This window comes from Dipodomys spectabilis, unplaced genomic scaffold (genome assembly GCF_019054845.1).
Source record: "Dipodomys spectabilis isolate Male_0828 unplaced genomic scaffold, ASM1905484v1 ptg000156l, whole genome shotgun sequence".
Lineage (NCBI taxonomy): Eukaryota > Metazoa > Chordata > Mammalia > Rodentia > Heteromyidae > Dipodomys > Dipodomys spectabilis.
In genome coordinates this window covers 990,863-1,013,934 of record NW_024870833.1, presented here as the reverse complement: position 1 = coordinate 1,013,934, position 23,072 = coordinate 990,863, and the positions used below count along the sequence as shown (strand labels likewise).

The window sequence follows — 23,072 nt, the reverse complement described above, 5'->3', positions numbered from 1 at the left end:
TTACAATTTTAACTATTTTAACTGTACAGTTGCTGGCATGAAGTATATTCACATTTGGTATTATTATCATCACCATCCATCTCTAGAAACTTTCCATAACCCCCAAATAAAACTCAGAAATCTATTAAATAAGAATCTTTTCCCCTTATGTACTGAAAATCTCTACAATGAACTGTCTCTATGAACATGTATGTATTTCACATGAGTGACCAAAAAGTATATTTTTGTGTTGGCTTGCTGCACTAAGTTTAATGTCTACAAGATTCACGTATACTATTTAATTTTTCATTTTACTGTCTGAATGCCACCTGTTCCTCAAGACAGTGTTCTGTACCTATAAGAAAACAATTTCTATCATTGTGTAGCTTCAACAGATGGCTGGTAAATGAGAGAAGGAACTCAGAAAGGACATTTTTTTGGTGAATGAAATAGATCCTGAAGAAAGGTACAGTGATGTGAAATTCATTTTTTACCTAGATGAAAGTCACTTGAAAAGGATATAGAAAAAAATGAAAGAGAGGGTAGGGATGAGAGAAAGAAAGAGGAAGGAGATAGATTAAATAGAAAAAAAAAAGACTCTCTTAATGCTACTGGGTATGGGCATTAGGTAGTAGAGTCATGAAAATTAGTTTATCAATTATATTTTTTAAATATTAAAAATATTTTATATGATAGCTATTTTCTTCTACAAAAATGTCAGTGCTTTTCCACAGTAGGTGAAATTGCTATCTGTACTCATTTCATTTTTGGGGAGGGGGGGTCCGGTTGTGGGGCCTGAGCTCTGGGCCTGGGCGCTGTCCCTCAGCTCTTCAGCTCAAGGCTAGCGCTCTACCACTTGAGCCACAGCGCCACTTCTGGCTTTTTTCTTTTTTCTTATGTGATGCTGAGGAATGAACCCAGGGCCTTATGCATGCAAGGCAAGCATTCTACCACTGAGCCACCTTCCCAGCCCCTCATTTCAGTTTTAAAACTGCAATGTACAACAGTTTTTCAACCATCTATAAACTACTATAAAGACTAAAAATAGGTTTTGTGGAGTAAATCATTGGGAAGAATGCCTGATCAAGTGACTCATAAATATCCAGGTCTCATTCTACTTGGGGTCACAGCCTTGAATTGAATTCAATATTGGATTGTTGAATTGGGAGCAAAAGATTGAGGTAAAACATGGTTGGCTCAGGAGAGCAGGTAACATGCTGCTTTTGGCAAAGAATAAGTTATTCAGTAACTCTTAAAGAATAATATATTTGTAAAGGTATTGGAAGTGAAATGGCACAAGGAAGGAAAATCTTGAAATTTCTAGAAAATTCAAATATTACATTTGGTAAAGATTCAGGTCCTTTTAAGTTAAAATGATGATAATGATGATGATGATGATAATAATAATCAACAAGCTAACAGATCTCTCAAAGACAACCACAGATGCAGAAGCAAACAAAAGTAACTCGTTCTTTTCTCACTATCAGGAAATAGACATTCTTCCTACTAGACTAATATGATCTCCAGTGGGGAATGATTTATGTCTCTTGTATTCATGAAACTCCCTTTCATAACCAGGTGTAATGACTTCTTTTACCTCTACAGGGAACGGCTGATTTATGCACAGACCTTTGTTTAAGAACTTTTCTTTAAAGATTGATGCTGTTAAACACGAGAAAAAAATGTGAACTTTTTGACGTTTCATTTTAATGCAATTTAGAAAACCATGTAAACTGCAAATGGACCTCATGTGGAATGAAAAATCACATGCTGATAATCTAAATTATTTTGAATATTATTAATCTTTGACTAATACCTAAAAGGTGTTATTATCAGAATTACTAAAGCATAATAGAGACTCTAAAATGGTTTCTTTTTAAAATAGTTTGTAAATACAGCACTGAAGATTCTTTGTCTCCTCCCTTATGCCTATTTTTCACTTTCAGAAAATTTTACACGTTTTTATTATAATCACTTAGTTGTACAAGGGGATTTCACTTTGGCATGTCCAGATATACATACAATTGATCAGATTCCCCTTCCATTAATCTTCCTTATCTGTACTTCTCTCTTCCCAAACCAATTTGAACAGTCTTTATTGTTTAATTTTAACACATGTACATAAAGCATTTTGTCCATATTCACCATCCTTCATCCTCTTCATTTACCCTCCTGCACTTTCAGAATTTTCTACTCCTAAAGGAAGAATCGCTATCAAATGAAGGAATATCATTTTTGGCCTCAGAGGTCTACTCCCAAAGTCTGCTAATCTAAAATTCTTTGAGGTTAGAGGAAGAGAGGAGGAGAAAATGACATAAAACTCTGACTTCTTCTGTGCTCAAACTTTTCTTGACTTTTCAAATTCTTATTTGGAGAAAAAAGATTTGAACATAGGTGGGCCTTAATCAGGTTCTAATGGCTAACAAAGAAAGTCTCAAATACTACAAGCCTTTCCATTGTCTACAATTTTACTTCCTTGTAGAATGCACTTTAAATAATTTTTACTTTTATTAACATATCTAGAAGTTTGATTTCCTATGTTTCTCAGGTTGTTTGGGGAAAAATAATTACTTTTACCAAAGTGTGTTTGATTTCTAGTTGAAACCGAAAAATGGCAAGTCAATTTATATTCTCAAGAAGTCATTATGAAAGAATAAGCATGTCTTCTGAATGTTTATTATAGCATGCTTATTCTCAAAATAGTGTATTAAGGTTTCTTTATCTATGAAGACTTTAAAGAGATTTTGAAAAAAGGAGCCAATCTCTTAAAGATTACAAATCTATTTTAAAATAAAATCCCAACAACTCATAATAGCCAATACTTTGTCACACAAAATTTTAAAAATGATTGTGCCCTCAAGGTGCCTATAGTGAAGTAAATTAATACCAAATCACATATATATTTATATATGTTTTTACATAAAATTAAATATTACTTTAGAATAGCCTGAGAACAGTAATGGCATAATACTATTTTCATTGGATGCTTACTGTATTGCAGATTCTGCTTTATGCACTTTATATACATTAATTCACATCACCCTCATAACAACCTGAAGGGTAGTGGCTGCCATTACCCTTGATTTATACCTATGTAATCTGAGAGCAATTAAGAAATGTGTCTATGGTCAGTAAGTACCAGAATCATGATTTAAACACAGGCACTCAAGCTTCAAAGCTCACACTATTAAACATCATCCTCTAAGCCTCTCTAATAGGAAGTAGAAAGCACTAAAACTCATTTACAGTAAAGAGAAGTGCCTACAGAAATTTCAAAGGGAGATGAGATGACTTCCAGCTTGGGAAATTTGAGAAATAAGGGCAGGTTTGAATGTAGATTCTCCTTGAAAAGTGGATAGTATATGGGCTAACTCAGATGAAGAAAAGAAACATCATGAAAATAACCAAGGTCATCAACAGACATACATGTAGTCTGCCTAAATGCTCCTTTTCACAGTTGAAAGTACAGAAAAGGAGTTGAAGGTACATGGAGGAAAATTAAAAATAAGATTGCAAAAAGGTTTGAGGTCAATGCTTGATAGCCAGGTGAAGAACTTTCTAGAGCATACTAAATATTTTGAGAAGTCACAAAAGGTGTTTGACAAGAGTAGTCATATTCTTTCATTCATTGCCCAATACTGGTTGAGAGTCTACCATGTGCAATTACCATTTCAGGTAATGAGACTAAAGAGTGAATCAATAAAGGAAATCGCTCCCCTCATATGATTTATATTTTGGTTACAACCCAAGTTATATTTTAGGAAGTTTAATTCAAAATGTTAATGTGATGCATTTGGTAGACAGAAGTGAGTGGAGGAAGGGAAAAGGTGGTAATAACATTAATTATGGTGATCATAAGGAGGCTAGAGAAAGAAGATGTAAAAGATTAGGGGTGAAAAATCATAGCCTTTGGAAATGAACTTGGAAAGAAGGCAAATGAAAAGAACATGTAGAAATGAGTACGCAATTTGAAATCTCCCTGACTGAAGAGATGATAATTGTGATGAATAGCAAGATAGGAGACAATGACTTGCTATTAAAATGTGGCCTATTTGGGTCATATTGAATTTATGCTGTCATATTGAGTTTGTGACATTTGAGTAAGAAATGTCTCACATCCAGTAAGAAATATAGGATAAATACTGAAAAACAGATACAAATTCTCAAATCATTGGTTTAAAGGAGATGGGTAGAAGAGTGTTTCTGGTAGAATAACTAGCATATAGATAATATTTCAGAACTAGTGATTGGCTACAAATGAAAATAATGAGATTACTGAAAACAGAAAATAATAACTAGAATAGGTCTTGAAAAAAAGAAAGAGGAAGGGATGGGCAGTTAGAGAGGTGGAGTCATTTGGTATAATATACAATCTCCAGAAGACTGGGCACAATGGCATACACTAGTAATCTCAGCTGCTCAAAAGGCAGAGATAGGAAGATGGAGGTTCAAGACTAGCACAGGGAAAAGCTTTACCAAGATCCTATCTCAAAAAATGAGTTGGACACGGTGGTTCATGCCTGTAGTTCCAGCTAAGTGGGACATACAGGTGGGAATATCATGGTCTAAAACTAGCCTTTGAAAAAGCATGAGACCCCATCTGAAAAACAAGTTAAGAAAGGTTTGGAATGTGCTGAAGTGTTCGTACTTATAAGGCCTTGAGTTCAAACACTAGTACGCCCAAATACATGTACACACAGGTGTGTGTAAACACATGTCATTCTGATTAGTCAAAAGATGACATTTTTTAAAAGTAGAACATAGTGGAAAATTACAATATGCACACTTTCTAGGGTAATATTTGCATTTATCTTTTGGTGATTTTATAAATAAGTGTACTGGTTTCAAGGTAGATATAAAAACCTGCCTGAGAAAGGTAAAGGAAAAATGACTGTTGAGGAAGCAGAAGTATGTCCAATAACCAGTACATTCCTATGAAGTAAATTATTTAAAACTTGTTTTTGAACATCTTGGGCCTGTGCTTGAATGCTGAATTGGTGTAGAGTAATGGATAGGATTGGATTAATAGAAGACCAGATGATCAAACTGAAGATCAAATACTGACTCTTCTATATATAGATGTGTGAGATTACAAGAAGTTAACTAACCTTTCAAAGTTTTCATTTATCATCTCTATTAAGGGTTTGCTGACATTATATCATGCAGGCAAAGCACTTAGCACACATTGCTTGGCTCCAACTATTAAAAGGGTTAAATATGAATATTATCCATCTGAATAACTGATTAAATACATAATGTTTTTAATTCTAGAAAAGTAATTTTTATTGTGAGAGGGTTTGATTTCACATAATGATCATTATAATCTGGAGTGTTAAAATTCAAATTAATTTTCAAGGAAGTAATAATAAATAAATTGCCCTAATTCAGCTCACTTACACTGATAATCAAAATAACAATATAGTATCATGGATTCTGGTGAGAACAATATTAGGAATTGAAAATAAAAATTTCTTGGCCAATTATAAAATGTGCAAATATTCATCTTTATTATTTAATGTAACTTTGATCCATTGATGCTTAAGAGGGAAACATTAGATTTACAGCTTCAGTTTGACTTTTGTCTAATGGTAATTCATAACATTAATTAGGACCTTTCACTTAAAGAAAGCATTTCTCAACATGCTTTTATATTTATTGCCTTCTAGGATCCTCACAAAATCTCTATGAAGAATAAAAGACAATGGCTATTGGGTGCTATCAAAATTGACTTTTCAATATGCCAATGTCTTCCTACCTACGGCTATAGAAATAAAATTACAGAATCCCACAGCTGAATGACAAAGTTATTACACTTAGTGCTTCCTTTATATCAATCCAGATAACTGCCTAATGAAATGGGAAAATCTAGCAAAGGACGTATAAAGGTTTTAATACATTCAACTAATATTTCTCCATGTTTTCATAGGTATAAAACCATGGCAACATGGTCCAGAATGCTACAATGTTTATGAGCAATAGTCAAAAGACTAATCATAGAAATACTGTATGATATAGCAAGACTATTCTTTAGCATTTATCTGAATGGATGTCTGTCAGAATATAATAGAGACACTTGCATACCCATGTTTCTTGTAGCACTATTCACAGTAGTTAAGTTATTGAATAAGCATAGATGACCTTCAGCTGATCCGTGGATAAGGAAAATGTGATATATATGAGTATTATTCAGCCATACTGAAGAATAAACATATAACTGTCAGATAAATAGACAGAGTGAAGTAAGTCAGATTCAGAAGGACAATGATTACAGGTTTTTTCTCTTATGTACAACCTAGAATTGCCTAAGATAGATAGATAGATAGATAGATAGATAGATAGATAGATAGATAGATAGATAGATAGATAGAGATGTTCATACATACATATATGTGTGCATGCATACATACATGCATACATACATACATACAAAAGCATGAGTGTAATTGAGGGGTTATCTGAGGATGAGGGAGAGAGAGGAGTTGAGACAATGATGGGAATGAACTCTAGAATGTACAGTATTTTTGTGTGTGAAATATCACCCTGAAATTCTTTTGCACCATTAATTTACACTAACAAAATAAATAAAGGAAATACTGAAAAAGCTACTTCTCCAATTCTGGAATTGGAGAAGTATCAGAAATCAAATGCATCAGAAATGTATCAGAAATCAAAGATAACTAGATTTATAAATCTACACAAAGGTACAATTCAGTTGCTCTAACCTCTCTCTGAGAATGTTGAATAGAATAGAATTTTTATAAAGGGAGAATATGAGAAGAGTTATCAGTAAGATCTATGAAATTAATGAAGGCAGTGCACTGAATGATATAGCCTGAGGCACGATCGAGCTCACAGATGAAGGAATTTCAAATATTAATTGCTTCTTAGCTCTTTGTGCTGAAAATACGATCATAATTTTACCATTTTATGACCATCTTTTCCCCACTATATCACACCTACATACCTTCTTTAGAAGCTGGCATTGCAATGAGCTCTCAGGGGTGCTTGGATTTAGTTAATATTTGCAGAACACTTGTGAAATTGCAAAGATGCAGGATCATTCTATTATCAATTAGTAACACAGGGTTTGCTTTTAGAACCTTGATTCATGAACATCTTTATCTCCTAACTGAAATTATTTTGGTCAGAAAAAGAATGAACTATAAATAAAGACCTTCACTTTGAGGATAAACTTGTGCATTGTTCAGTCTCTATAGGATATTTTATAAAAGTTTATTGGCTTAAAATTCAAGTTATTATTAGAAGTAATAATATTGAAAAGAAAAATGTCTTCATCCTAAAGTAATGTCAATTACTAGAATCTTCTTTTAACAGAAAACAGAAAACAACTGGATTTCCTAACATATAAGGAAACCCTAATGTGTTTCAGAGTGGAATTTATCAAGTTAATTTTATTCAGGAAGCATATATTCATGACACAAGTATGCTTATAGATTCTATGAATTATGATTAGTGCTAGGAGAATTAAATACCCAGTGAAGGGACTGATTATTAATAAGAAGAGAGAAGACTAATTAGAAAGAGCCAGTGTTCATATAAAGACCAACGAGTTGACAGTTATAGAGAAAGCATTCACCCTCTCTCACTAGCATTCATACAAAGTATGCTTTTGGGTGGAAAGATATACCAAAATGTTTTCAGAGAGCTCTGGCTTTGTCTAGGATCTCACCACATTGCCTAGGAAAGCTCAGGCTCATGCAACTTTCCAGCCTCACACTCTGCAGTAGTTGGGACTACACCTGTGAAACACTAGGTACAGCTTTTTAATTTTATTAAATGGGAACTATGCTTGCTATATGGTATGAATAAATGAATACAGTGCTAGGAGCTTCTTTAAAACAAAAGAAAAATACATACCATGATGGTTTTTTTCCTTCTTATGTATTAAAATTTTTCCTTTAACTTAAAGTAAAAATTTACAGAGGAGGTGGGGAACCTAATAGCTCCATGAGCTGAAACAATTCAGTTTGACATTTCTGCTTGTGGCTTTTACCCACAGCTTCTTCACTCATATTTTATCAGTGGAAATAGATCATTAATAATAATCAGTAGTTCCAGTAGTTTATATTTTAACACATTTGCTCAAAATATAATTATTCAACCTAACCAAAATTCTGAATTGAATATAGGTGCTATTTCTATTTGTAAGATGTAGTTTAAACACCAGGTAATTGCAATTCATAGAAAACACAATGTTATTGGAGATAATAGGGGCAATCTCTTTGCTTAAAAATAATTTTGAAATCTTAATTAATGGTAGTATAGTTAAGGGAAAAAACATTGTATGAAGGATTTCAGGAACTTTAAGGGATTTTTTTATATTAAGATAGGGGCTGTCTGTGTAGCCGAAGCTACTCTCCTGCCACAGCCTCCAAAGTGCTGGAATTACCTGTGTGCATCACTATACCTGGTTCTACAAAGGTTTTATATGGGTTTTAAGAACAAATACAGAGACTATTATGGTGGCACATGTCTGCAGTTCCAGTAGTCAAAAAGTTCATGAATCAGATTATGAGAAAGAGGCCATCTTGGACTACCTAGTGAACTTGAACCCAGCATGGGTTATGTAACAAGACACAGTTTCACAAGTAATTAAGAAAACAAAGAAATGAAATACAGTTTATCACATTTAAGCTGAGGCAGTAAAAAGCCCTTGCCATATTTTCAGAGTTTCTTTCTTCTGCCTCTAGTACTCAGAAAGTTATAGAAAAGGGTTCAATGTTTGTTGTGAGTTTTCATTGCACATTCTTACAAATATAAATATAAAATATATAAGATATGGTAGCTACATCTCTTTCCTTAATCAGATTTACTTGCTATTTTGAGAGGTTTATTAAATTCCTAATATTTAATTCAGTAAATAGGATATTCCTTGTTTTCTCAGTAATCTCCTGAAAAGTCCACATTACCAATCTTATATATCTACCATGGCAATGAAAAAAAATGTGAACTCATATATCAATTAAAATTCTACAGTGCCTTTATGAACATTTATAAGGTGAAATAAAATTTTATTTGTGAAACAGAATAAGCCAAATGAGTTGCAACAGCATAATGTCTAACTTGTTATTCATCTGACAGGGAGGAAAAAAAAAATCTCAATTTGCATTGTTTTTACATTCTATCACAAGCCATGGGAGATCTGTGCAAAGATAAAGTCTGGTATTGTTTCAGACAAATTACCTTCAAAGGTTCGGACAAATTTAGCATGCATTGTGGAGGAGAAAGTGGGGTTAGAGAAAGATGATAAGGCAAGAATGATGAATTGAATATGCTATAAATCCTCACTGTCACCCACTCAATGCTCCAGAGGAACAAAGTAGATCAAATATCAAAACAAAGCAAAATGAAACAAAAGGCACAGGAGAACAAGGAGAGGGGAGGAAGAAACTTTGCTTGCTGTGATCTCATTTGGGGATTATGTGTTTAAGGTTGGATATACTCTTACTTCTTGGATTCTCAGTTTGAAAATATGAGAATAATCATTAGTTCACACATTCCTACTATTCTAACATATCAAACAATATCTGAAACACTAATAAAGTCTGATGTCAAATCAGACAACTAACTGTACACACATCGCTAAACTATGAGATTTCATGAAAATTACATCCATTATTGAGGAAAAACCTTAGCAGTCGCCATGAACTGCACAGTATGACTGTCACAATGATACCATTTGAACAAAACTACCTGGAACTTCTGTTCTTACTGTTTTCGCAGATGGAACTTTATAATAAGAATTTTTGTTTCTAGGTAAAACAATTGCCTGAAAATTGTCTGATCACTAACTATGACAAATTTAGCCATCTCATTTTTATTTTCACAGATCATGTTAGGAAGAAAACTACAAAATGCCAGATTAACATTTCAAAACGTATTTGAAAGTAATGAAGGGAAACTGATTCAGTTAGCAACGCTAAATAAAACAGACAATTCATACAGATGCTTTCCCTGTAAAATATTAAATAAACACTCAAAAATGGCAACCTCTTCAATTTAATAAACCAACCCCAAACTTATTTCTCTGTCTGAGCGAAGTTTCTGCTTGACCAAACCTCTAGTTTTATTTGCAAGTATTTTTTTTTTTGCTCAAAAAATACATACTTTTTTTTTAGAAGATCAGGGTATTAAACGGAATCATAAATGATTCTTCTTTCTCCTTCTGCCTTTTCCTTGCTCAAATGCAGAACTGTATCAGCCAGTATAAAACAAGTACTTTATTCTGTCCCCAGCTTATCAATTACAAGTATAAATGCTGAGAACTGTTGAAATGGATTCACCAGAGTGCTAAAGTGGAAACGCTTGACTTACTTGCCATTGTTTCATCAGCTCTCTGACTCCCTTGGAGTCCTCCAGAAGCCTCTCTTTATGGGTAGCATCCTGTAGAACATTGGCAGTTGTTTCAGCTTCTGTAAGCCATGCAAGAAACTTCTCCAGGTCCAGAGGGAACTGTTGCAGTAATCTCTGAGTTTCTTCCAAAGCAGCCTCTCGCTCACTAACCCTGCAAAGGAACAAATAGCTAAATGTAGTTCTCAAGTATTGGAATGGGGCCCCCAGTGAAGCCCAAAGACCAGGGATGCGTTCTTGCTCAAGTATTCCCTTTAAGCAATAGCTAGAATGCTATTTACCATAATTTCATTGACCTCAAGGCACCTCCGTGGGAGAAGGCATGCAAGAATATCTATTAAAAATGAATAACCTTAGCCAGGCTCCAATGGTTCACCTCTATAATCTTACTCAGGAGGTTGAGATCTGAGGATAGAAATTTGAAACTAACCCAGGAAGAAAAGTCCATGAGACTCTCATTTCCTATTAACCACCAAAAGGCTGGAGATAGAGCTGTGGCTCTAAGTGATCCAGTACCAGCCTTGAGCAAAAAAGCTAACGAACAGCACCTAGTCCTTGAGTTCAAGTCCCAGTACCAGTACGTGCATCTGCACGCATCCAAGCATGCACGTGCACATGTATGAACTCGCGCATGCACATGCACGTGCACACACATATGCAAGCGGACTGGGCATGCACTTCAGTGATAGAGATCTTGTCTATCACATTCAAAGGTTTGAGTTCCAATCCCAGCAACACAAACAAAACTGAAAGAGATGGAAATAATAAAAGAAATCATAACCAGGGTAACAATAACAAAATAAAATCCTAACAATCAAAACTAACCAGTCAAAATGTCTGATGTCTATAAATACACTCCACACACCACACACACACACACACACACACATAGACACACACAGAACTTTGGACCTTTACAATTTCATATATGTGTATTAAAAATAAGTAATTTTTGCAGCTGTATAGTTTATGTTGGGCAATTTTGAAATCTTATTTTAATATGCTGCAAAAGTTGAAGCTAATCATTACATGTAAGTCCCTAAAGTCCCTCACCATCCCTATTTTTGATGTTTCCCTGAGGCAGGAAACAAAGATTAAATAGGCAATGAGAAATTTCAAGAGATTGCTAATCAAGAATTGAAGGTGAATACTGTAGAGAGAAAAGGAGGAGTCATTGGAGAGCAAAAGGGAAAAAAGACTAACAAGGAAAAATCCCCGACATTTTAGAGAGACTATTGTCCAAAATATCACTTTGCATAGCACTAGGTTTGTTGGTACTATTGCTTTAGGTTGTTAGATCATCACCTGATAGTCACTGAACTGAGAATATTGTCCAAAAGAAAAATGAAGTTTATTGAAAAAAGTAGGGACTTCAAAACCAGACAGGCCAGGGTTCAGTTCCCAATGTCTCTCACCAGTTATGTGACAGGAAAAGTTCCTAACCTCTCTGAATTTCTTTTTTTCTTTTCATATCTACAATAGCTACTGCTGTGATGAGAATGTTGAATATGCCATATGTAATTCATTAGACTTACTCAAAAATGTTATCTCCTTCTCCCACATCCCATTGTCTCATTCCTCTAGTTTTAAGGATGAAAGAAATTCCCTAATGACATAAAAGTCTAAAAACAATTTCCTGGGTTCTAATTACATATGTACTGTATATATTGTGAATGTATACACATCGACCCTCAGCAAACATCTCCATAATAATAGCTCAGGAGGGAAAACTGTCTAAGGTAGTAACAGTCCCATCTGAAAAGATTCAGGTAAATTTCATCTGGAATGAGGAAATTAGTACTCTAGTTAAAAGCTTTATTTGTCTTCTATTACTACACAAACACTTGCTAGGATTAAACACAGCTAAAAATGGATGTTAAAAAATGGAACACTCCAATATGATACATACTGCTTGTTAAGATGTGATTGTCAATAATTATGCAAAACTGCAATTTATTTCAGCAGCAACTTTATCATGGGATGTGCAAACCAGGCAATAAACAACTCCTGCGGAGCCAGCGGCAGCAAAGCCCCTGGAAGAGCTGTTTATTCATCATGAGTGAGGTTTTTGCTGAGCACACAGTCTTTCACAGTGTAGTTTCAATGCTCAAACTGGATAAAATCTTCTGTCTGCATTAACTGGTGGAGGGGAGAAGAAGTTTATGAGAATGCAGCTCTTGGGGAGAAAAAGTAGGCATTGCACGAAACTATTTATCAACCCTTAAATAAATGTTAATATCGAAGAGCTGAAAGGTAGCACCCATGTTCTGCTAGAGCAAAGAAGTTCAAGGGCTAATCTGCACTACTGGCTTTTCTAATTTGTTGACACACTATCAATCAAGGAGTAATACTGACATTGTTATCTATTTATCAGGATTTAAACATTCAGCACCATTGCCATGGCCCTGGAATCTTAATTTTACAATTGGGCATCAAGTTACAGGTTGAACCCCAGTTAACAGCCAACAATTTTTGACCTGCAATAGAGGTAATTTTATCCACTTTGTAGCAAGGCTTACTTTGTTTCTAGCTCCCAAATTTGAGATAGAAATAAACTGTCACATTCCAGAAGAGAAATGCAGGACTAGATACACATCAATGAATTTTCTAACATCAAATTTCAAACAGCAACAAAGGCACAGTATGAAACTCTCCTATGACAGAAGAGACAGGTAGGTATTGTGTATTTTATTATTTGTATCATCTTCATGATGAGTGGCTCTCTGTGTATCTTAGTTCCTCTGCCCTTAAAGAAGAAACACCACTCACCTTCTGACTCCAGAGGTAGTAACCAGTAAATGACTTTCTAAGGGTCATTTGCAAAATGCAATGCATACAAATCAGATAAAAGAGTTCTATCCACACAATGAGATTGCTTTTGGAAAGTTGGTTGCTTTGTAAATTAAGCCCTTGAGGGGAAAAAGTAAAATTTTCAAGATAGTAAGGCACTGATTTTCTTCAACAATAACCATTGGGTTTTAAATATTGATGACATCAAGCTGAAAAAAATTCTAATTTGTAAATACTTAAAAAAATCCAGTGGCAACAACCGCAAAAAAATCTCTTCAAATCAGCTCTTTACAAACTTCTTTGCTCGTAGATGAAAGTGTTGTTTACTGCTTGTGTATAGAGTTTTGTAGACAACAACCTTTCTCCTGGGTTCAATGTATGTACACTGAATCCTTAAATTTTAATTGTGCCAAGTCTAGACTAGAAATGAGTCAAGAGTATTTAATTTCCATATTTCTGCATTCAAAAGAGCCCTAAATATATCTCATAGTTTTTAATTTTCCTCAACCATATGGCTTTGAATGGTTTATGTGATAAATAAAAATACAAAAATAATGAAAATTATAAGGAATAAAAGATTGGTTTTGAATAAAACAAAAGGGCATGAATATGGACTACTTTTAATTCTTTTGTCTAGGTTATTAAACTATATGAACCCTGGAGAAAATGTGGCTGAATTTTTAAGGCAACAATGACTAGATATTAGATATAGTAATAATGCTTTAAAATAGAATATACTGTATTGGCTAAGTATCTTTTATATAACAAAGCTTAACCATCAGTTACTCTAGCTTTATAATGCACAAAAATAGCTGAACTTGGTGGAGTTAGACATGTTATGATTTGATAAGTTTTTTATTCTATTAATAAGATTCTCTGCTCTATTCTCCATTTATAAATAAGGTAGAATAGAACAATGGTTTTCAAATTAGGCCCAATGACCAGTGGCAGAAGACTCATCAAGGGATGACATATTAGTAAAGCAAATTCTTATGCTTCAAGAAAGACTTCCTGAATCAGAAATCCTTTGGATCAAGTCTGGTACATTGACTTTCAGCAAACATTCCTGGCATTTTAAACATATCTTACAGTTTGAGAATAACTGCTGCTGGCAACAAAACTTTGAGACCTACTCTGCAGAAGGATGCTGTGCTGGGCTGCTCAGATCTGTTCTAGACTGAAACTTTTCTTGCCTCAGCTGCTGGCTGATAGTCTTCACCTGTCAGCATTATTTGAGACTTGGCCTCAGTTAAAGAGAGCTGCCTAGTGCAAAGTTGCCCTCTTTCATTTCCAAAGCAGGCTGTGCCCATGGACTGGCACAGGTCTAATGTGTGGGTTATAATTGCCTATCTCCCTTGCTCCAACTCAGGTCAGTTCTGCTGGGCTCCCCTAACTCTATAAAAGAGGAAGAAGGCATGTTAATTGTACTGTGGTGAGATCAGCATAGAAGCTTGGCTTCTACTTTTGCCCTATCTGGTTCCCTTTCCTCATTTCTTCTCACAGGTGTTTAGCCTGAGAGCAGTCTCCAATAAAATTTCTGGACATTAATTACTTTCACAGAACTTGGATCCTGGGAAACCTGACCTGCTCGTGTCATGGTAAATAATTCCTTATGCTTAAGGAATGCATGTGAAGAACTATGCATCCACCTGCACTGACTGTGATCTCCAAAAGAGATAGGATGGATACTCTTCACACTCAGCAATTGTGAACTAAGGCCTACCATACTTCTGGTTTTTCTCTAAGGAGATTTATCAATAACAGAGATTGGTATTATTACAAGTTATCAAGAATCTGTCGAAGTGCTAGAGTTAGGAAGTTTAATATAAACCTATGCATGCCCAAGAAGGTGTTCATTCAGATAGAACTGTGCAAGAAGGTTGTAAATCACTGAAAGCTGAGCATCTCCATTTTCTTTCAAAGAACTAATTATCAATAAACTCAGGATAAGTAAACTCTGATCTCTCTCCCTCCCTCCCTCCCTCTCTCGCTCCCTCTCTCTCTCCCTCTCTCTCTCTCTCTCTCTTTCTCTCTCTCTCTCTCTCTCTCACACACACACACACACATACACACACACAAACAAACACACACACAGACCATGGTGTCTTGGAAGAAATTTTCTAAGACTAATTTAGATTTCCTACGAAGTTCAAATCATCCACATCTTACAGTTCAACCAAGTACATAATTGCTAGAAAAGAGAAAAGGAAACTTGCTCCTTTTAAAGTTAGGCTGAAAAGCTCTTAATATACAGATAATAGTCTACCATTAGATATCTAGATGGAAAATAGTCTCTCAGTGCATTATATTGCAGATTTATAAGTGTATGTATAACAAAACAACAGTAATAAACACACTGAATTCTTTTTAGGGAAAAATGTGGCCAAATCTATTATGGAAAGTTCTTTGGGCCAAATACTTATGTAAGTCTCAAAAGTTGAGGAAATTCACAGCACTCAGCCTTCTACTAAATAATACTTCCATCTGTGTCCTGTATCTTCATGGAGTAACTGAGTAAAATTCTCAAAATCTTTCTTTCCTACTTTATCTGCACTTCCATTACTATGATATCCTATGAAATTTTTATGGAAAGGATTTCAGGATCATGGTTTTTGTCCTTTTTTATGTGCAAGAATAATCACCTTACCAGTGCCTGATCTTTAAACATTACTCAAAAGGCCAGTTCTAACCTGTTAATGGTCTCTATATAGTCCCTATGAGTTTTTTAATAATTAAGTTACATTTTGTTGTTTAAAAAACCAAAATTATATTTATTGCACTGTACTTTGTTTCCTACAGTTTGATTCCCTTTTATTTGATATACTTTCAGTTAGATGTTTTGTTCTTTCCCAATGACTCAGTTTCTAAACAGCTTATATTTAATTATGAATTTCATTCCTTTTACCACATGCCTATTATCACCTCATTAATAAATTAATACATGCATATATTTTATGCCTGTTATGTGCCAGGATGATAATGGTGAAACAGAATTTAAAAAGAAGTAGAACTTGCCTTTTAACATATTCAGGTTTGATAGAAGAGACAAACAGTAAACATTTATCTATAGTTACAATGTTCTTATAAACAATCTGTACTACTACCAGTACCTCAAATCTATGACGTATCACACTGTACTCATGAATTTCTACTTCAATTTGCCTAACAAGTGATAGATGGATCTTCAACATTTTTGTATTTTCCTATTAACAAAATGGAAAGAATCTAGTTGAGCTTTATCTCAAAGCATAATGATGGATGTGCAGTATGAGTTTTACTAATTGAATTAATTTTCATAAAAATAGGAACCTAGATAAAGTCATGCACGTGATGGCTGCTTGCATTTTGCTGTTGGAAAATCTGATTCTGAGAGAACTGTAATGACTTCCCAAGGTTGTACACAAATGACAGCACTGGGATTATATACTTTGCATACTAAAAAAAGAGAAGTGTTTCTAACTCTGAGGACAAATATTGGTGTCCATTTCTATCAGATATATTCGTTGTAGTGAAAGAAAAGTATAAAGAAGGTTAACCATGCTACGGAGTCCTGACATTCATTGTGACCTCTTGTCACTTTAACATTAGCAGGATTGTTGAAACATACAAATACATACACATATAGAAAAACATATATGAAAATATTATACTACCCCCAGTATAGAAGAAAATACCTAGTTGGTCTTTGATTTGAAATAAAAAAAACATTTTCAATGCAAATTTACTGGCTTGCTGTTCACTCATTCATGAATTGAAGAGGTTTGCATCCCTTCTCTCCTGAGGTCTGGTGGTAAATTACTCCAACTCTCCAGAGTTAATTGAGAACCATGACCTAAATGTTTCCCAAGTATTGCTGATTAGTTCTCAGAAAACTTATTCCCATCTTTCTTCACCCCAGACAGCACAGGATGACTTTTTAACACATACAAGTAGCAACATACTTGCGTGAAAAATAGATTAATCCTGCAAAGATAAACCACAGCTTTGAACTTATCTGTGTCAACTTCAATGATACAGACATTTTTTGGTTTAGAAAATCACCTAGATTTTACCATCAGGTGGAAACAGGATGTAGGCATTATCAGTCATATAAAGAATTTAACTTATAAATTGTATTAAAATGATATTTGAAAATATATCATTAAAGGGACAACCATATTATGTCATTTACCTGGAACAATTGAGATATTTCTGAAAAGAAAGTATCAGGAAAATCAGATGAAATCGTATTTTTGCATTACTCACTTTCTCTGTCATAAATCATAGAGAAAAATTAGTTGTTGAAAAAAATGTACCCAATATTGTGAGCAGATAAAATCATTTGTATGTTTTTGTTTTGTATTTTTAAGGAATTAAAAATATATTTTATAACTTTATACTTCTATAAAGCCAAAAGGTACTATTAAGGGGGTTGAAATATAATGTTGGGAGTAATTGGTTACATTTGATTTGATTCATATATAGATACTCAAGATATCATCTTAAATCTTATGCAATGGAGTCTTTAGAAAAAAGTGGAGCTGGCACTACCTTTCAGATACATTGAAACTTGGATCAGGGTCGAACTTTTAGTTTGCAAAAAACTTCTGTTCTGGTCTAAATAAATTCTCAGTGGTTTAAATAATGTGAACCTTTAAGTTTGTTTCAGTCACTTGCAATGCTAATTTCATTCAAAGCTGTATTTCCTAATGGTGACAGATCAAAATGAGTAGCTTCTTATCTGAAAGGATATACAGAAACAATATAGAAAGCAATTTTTAAAAAGCATGCCCAGGATTATCTCTTGTAAATCTCATAATACTGTGCACTCAAGCAAATATACATACTCATCTACACTAATTTACAGGAAAACAGAACTGTGGATACATGATAATCTGAAGACAGCAAGACTGGCAGGTCCAATTTTCTAAGATCAAAAGGCAAACACATAGCACATTCACTTAAAAGGACAGAAGTAGCTAAAACCATCATTAGCAAACAAAATGAACTCATATCAGAATTCTAGTAGAGGAATTTCAGTGGAACTATCAATGTTTTCATAATTCCTGATAAGAACTTAGAGCTATGGTGTCTTTGACTTTTATCTAGTTTCTTTCTTTCTTTCTTTCTTTTTTGTTGGTGATGGGGCTTGAACTCTGGGCTTGGGCGCTGTCCCTGTGCTCTTCAGCTCAGGGCGAGAGCTCTACTGCTTGAGCCACAGCACCACTTCTGGTTTTCTAGTGGTTATTGGAGATAAGAGTCTCACGGACTTTCCTGCCCGGGCTGGCTTTGAACCGCGATGCTCAGATCTCAGCCTCCTGAGTAGCTAGGATTACAGGCGTGAACCACGGGCAACTGGCTCTAAATTTCTTACACTGCACTCTTTCATGGTTAAAAACAAATTCTGAAAGAGCTTTATATATTCAACAATTACTGTGATAATACTTTGTATTGAAATGATAGTTTTTCAGTTTGCAGGCTCTTTCACAGATATCATCTCCTCTGATACTTTAAATAGCTTGACAAGGCTAGTAGGGTAAGTTGTTATTATTCTGAACAGTTTATAGATGAGAAAGTGACCTTCAGGGAGGCTGAGCAAGTTTCCAAAATAAGTGGCAAAAACTGAAACACCTTACCTGTGCTGTTGCACTAAAAGATGCTGTCTCTCGAGGGACACTTGCCAATCTCCTTCTGAGGAACCCATACTGGATATTAATATATTACTAATCTGAGAAGTCTTTGTTTTGGTGTACTTGCTTGCCAGATTTTTGGCTGATGGCACACTCTTCTGAGAAATAAATTTTAATTTGCTGAGACAATTCTTTTTTTAAAATAAGTTTTTATTGTGAAAATAGTGTACATAGGGATTACAATTACATGAGCAAAGTAATGAGTACATTTCTTATCAAGCATTGTTGTCGCCTCCTGTTTTACCCCTACCATCCTTTCCCTCTCATCTTGTATCTATCATTGTGACTCCAATGGTTGTAAGAGAGCATGTTTATAACAATTTGGGGGCTCATCCAGATCTTTCCATCCAAGAGAGGTAATCAAGAGCTCTTTTCCCCAAGGGAGATGTGTCCTTCTGCCTTGTTGTGAAGGCCCTAGAGTATTGGGTGGCCAGTACTTTTGGACTGGAAATTTATCTGAGGCCTGATTTCTCTCAGCAATATGGAGAAATGGACCTCTAGCAAGTACTGCGGTGACCAAGCCATTTTGTGCACAAACCAAGGCAAGAGTCAAGATGATTGATCGGTAAAATATTCCTTGGTAGTCAGGGAGTGAGCATCTAGTTTGCAAGACATGTCCAGCCTTGGAATATTAAGCCCTTACTTGACAAGGCATCTCCAGGTTTTGGTGTATAAGATATCTCCAGTAAGGAGGACTGAGTGCAAGATTTTGCAAGAAATTTCCAGTAGGGGAGTTTAAGCACAACAGGGGTGTTCAAGAAATCAATCTGGGGTTATGCAAGAAATCTATCTCCAGTAATGGAGTTGTGAGTACAACAGGGGTGCACAAAAGATTTCCAATAGGGGGGATTGAGTGCACAGGACAAGTCGAAGTTTAGCTGAAATTGACAAAACAGGCCCCATGGGTAGATCCTGCCTTTACCACTCAGGAAGAGGCTCCCCTAGAGGATGTGGGCAGAGCCATTGGGGAGCATAAGGTATGTGTGATATTCTCAGAGACTACTCTAGTAAAGCTGGTGGCAGAGGGAGGTTTAACTTGAAAAACAGGCTTAAAGGGACCACTTCAAGGAGGGAGAAATCCAGATTTCAAATTGATGGTTTCCATTATCTGTGCTGGTTTTTTGGTCTCCCCTCTTTGAAAGCCAATGATAAGCTCCTCCAAAATCTTGTGTGCAGCATCTCCTCAGCCCTATCATCCCTCTAGGCAACATGATTGCTGGCCCAGACTCTATATCTTGAGTTCCTCAATACCAATACAAGCTTAAAGATTACATCCTGATCAAGACTTGGAAGAAAAAGAAACTCACACTGCTTTAGGAGGGACCTCATCAAATGTTACTTAACACAGAAAGGAGAGCACATACTACAGAAAAAAAAATAGAATTGCTGCATTTGGATAACATGAACCCCTAAAGGAATACAGTGGTCTTCCAGACCTGAAGAAGTCAAATGACTATAAAAAGATTGATGTGAGCTGGGTACTGGTGGCTTATGCCTGTAATCATAGCTACTCAGGAGGCTGAGATCTGAGGATCATGGTTTGAAGCCAGCCCAGGCATAAAAGTCCCTGTGAGACTCTTATCTCTTATTCCCAATTAACCACTCAAAAACTGGAAGTAGGGCTGTGACTCAAGTGGTAGAGCACTAGTCTTGAGCACAAAGAGGCTCAGGGATAGTGCCCAGGCCCCAAGTTCAAGCTCCAGGACTGACAAAAAAAGACTGATGTGGTTGTTGGTGGGTGGTTGTTACTATTTCTCTTCCTCCAAGGAAGCTGTCTTACAACTGGAAAGGCATGGGTTTAAAACATTCTTTCCAAGGTTAGATTTTACATGTATGTATGCAACCCAAATTTAAATTACCAAAGGGCACTTAATCCACTCCACTCTGGGAGGAAGGATGTGGAATGGTCAATTAACAATAATCAGTGGTGTGCAACAGGGGTTAATATCGATAATTAAAAAAACAGAAAGCCAGAAGTAGCACTGTGGCTCAAGTGGTCGAGTGCTAGCCTTGAGCTGAAGAGCTAAGGCACAGTGCCCAGGCCCAGAGTTCAGGCCCACGACTGACCAAAAAAAAAAAAAAAAAAAGTAACCCCTTGGTCATTCTATGGCTGAAGATCCATCTGTGTTTAGGTATTATGAGCTAAGAATTTTTTACTAGCATTCCCAATCTAGAAGGAAAATTCTGTTGAAAATGAATGGGGACAAGTTGGGCACTGGTGCCCCACACCTGTAATCCTAACTACTCAGGAGGCTCAGATTTGATCTCAGTTTGAAGCCAGCCAGGACAGGAAAGTCTGAGATTTTTATCTCCAACTAAGTCACAGAAAAAGCCAGAAGTGGTGCTATGGCTCAAGTGGTAGAGTGGTAGCCTTGAGCAAAAGAAGCTCAGGGTCAGTATGCAGGTCCTGAGGCTTGAACTCAGGACCTGAGTTCAAGCCTCAGGTCCTGAGTTCAAGCCTCAGGACTGTCAGACCCCCCCCCCCCCCAAAATCAATGGAGTCTTCTATTATGGGGCCCTCAGATGGTCATTTTGAGGTAACTGTAGTGGGGGTAAAAGATTTAAGACAGGTCATAGTGGTTGAAAATGAGTATGGTGGAACAAATGCCTATTTTACACGTGTGGGACAGGTAGGCCAAGACCTCAGATTGTCCCTTTCTCCCTGGGATGGACCACAGGGATGAACCACAAATCCTGCCAACAGGGCATGCATGATAGCCCTCTTCTAAGATGAGATGGCTTGGGGCAACAAGTCCTGAAGGACAATGTCACTACTCTATCTTGTGGTTGATTAAAGCTACCTCCATTGGTTAAGTCACTGTCCCACAGCTCTTAACTCCATCCTCATGCCTCTCTAGGCAAGGTGACAGAAGTCCAATCTCAGGGAAATATATCTGGCACAGAAAAAGCTTGTCTTTGAGGAGATGGAAATTCATCTGCTCTCACCGTTGCTACCAGTGCCTGGTTGAATTGTGGGGGACTTTTGGTTGAGGTTTTCTGGTCAAAAGGAACAGAACCTTACTTTGGTTCAATTGGCTATCCCTTTAAACCTGGGATTTCAAAAACCAAAGCTCTCTTCAACAACAGATAAAACCTAGTCCTCAATGTCAGTGGGTCATTTGACCTCCAGGTTTACATTGATGTCATCAGGGTCCAACAAGGAGTTTCTGATAAATCTAAGGTCAGGAATAATTAATCCCTCTAGCAAGATGACATAGGAAAATTGGAGGGCTCCTAATATTATTCTAGCAGAAAAGAGGAGGTATGTGTCCTAACTAGTGGCTTTCATCCCCAATAATAAGGACCTGGGTGAGACCATAAACTAAAAATTTAGAGGGAAATGGCTGAGTGTTGACCTCGGCTCTAACGCCCCTCATTGTTGCGATTGAAACAATGTAATTGGATACTGTGGTAATAATTCCTATGGAGACTATGTTAAAAGAGTTTAATGGAAAGACTAGAAAATAAAAAAAGGGAGAAAAACTCTTTCATCACAGTGTCTTGCTTCAAGGTTCCTGCTTTGACCTGGTGGCTTAGTTCTTGCTGAGGAAAAGAGGACCTGCCCTGGGATAAGAAAGGATTTGTAAAATGGAACAAGAGCCTTTGTTTTGTGTGATTATTATATACTTAGATCACAATGTCTACATATGTAGACAAAAGAAATTATGATTCCCTTTTTTAATCATCTTCACCTGCCATCTGAGAGACCTGTTAGAATGAACATCATACTTTGGGAATCAAGGTAGGCATGAACATTTTATTTAAATGAAGCATTTCAATTATTATGAAGAGAGAGAAAAATCTACTATTGTCGATAACAAAAATATAAAATAAATCCAACCTTCATTTGAGAAAAAAGAACATTCTACTAATAAAATTGTACCCTTCTGGTGATGAACTTAAGAAAATGTCTGTTAATACTAAAGAGATTACCTAGAAGTCTATGTATATTGTAAAAAGATTTACAAATTATCTTATGTGGAAAAATTATCTTACATGAAAATCAAACACTTCATATACTTCTTTCTTAGAAGTTTTAAAGTAAAATGAATACATTTTACAAGAATTGTCCTACTTTTAGTTTTATTTTAATGGCTCATATATGATTTACAAGACAAGACGTAGGATTACAAATAGCTTGAGCTAATTAAAACTTATCAAAATAAAGATTTAAAGGTTCTTGCTTTCTTACTTTTCATTACTAGAGGGAAATAGCACTTGAAAGACTTTGATACTTTGAAATGCATTGATGGACCTTAAAAA

The 23,072-nt window shown here is 35.6% G+C and overlaps 1 protein-coding gene across 4 annotated transcripts in view; it reads right to left on the bottom strand.

Moving 5' to 3' along the window:
• The window catches only part of Dmd (dystrophin), a 1,242,252-nt gene that overhangs the window by 476,647 nt on the left and 742,533 nt on the right, over window positions 1-23,072 (bottom strand). For all 4 annotated transcript variants that reach the window (XM_042692421.1, XM_042692422.1, XM_042692423.1 and 1 more), the window contains one exon: window positions 10,315-10,504. In XM_042692421.1, coding sequence (XP_042548355.1) covers window positions 10,315-10,504 — 190 coding nt within the window. The remainder of the gene's footprint in view (window positions 1-10,314; window positions 10,505-23,072) is intronic.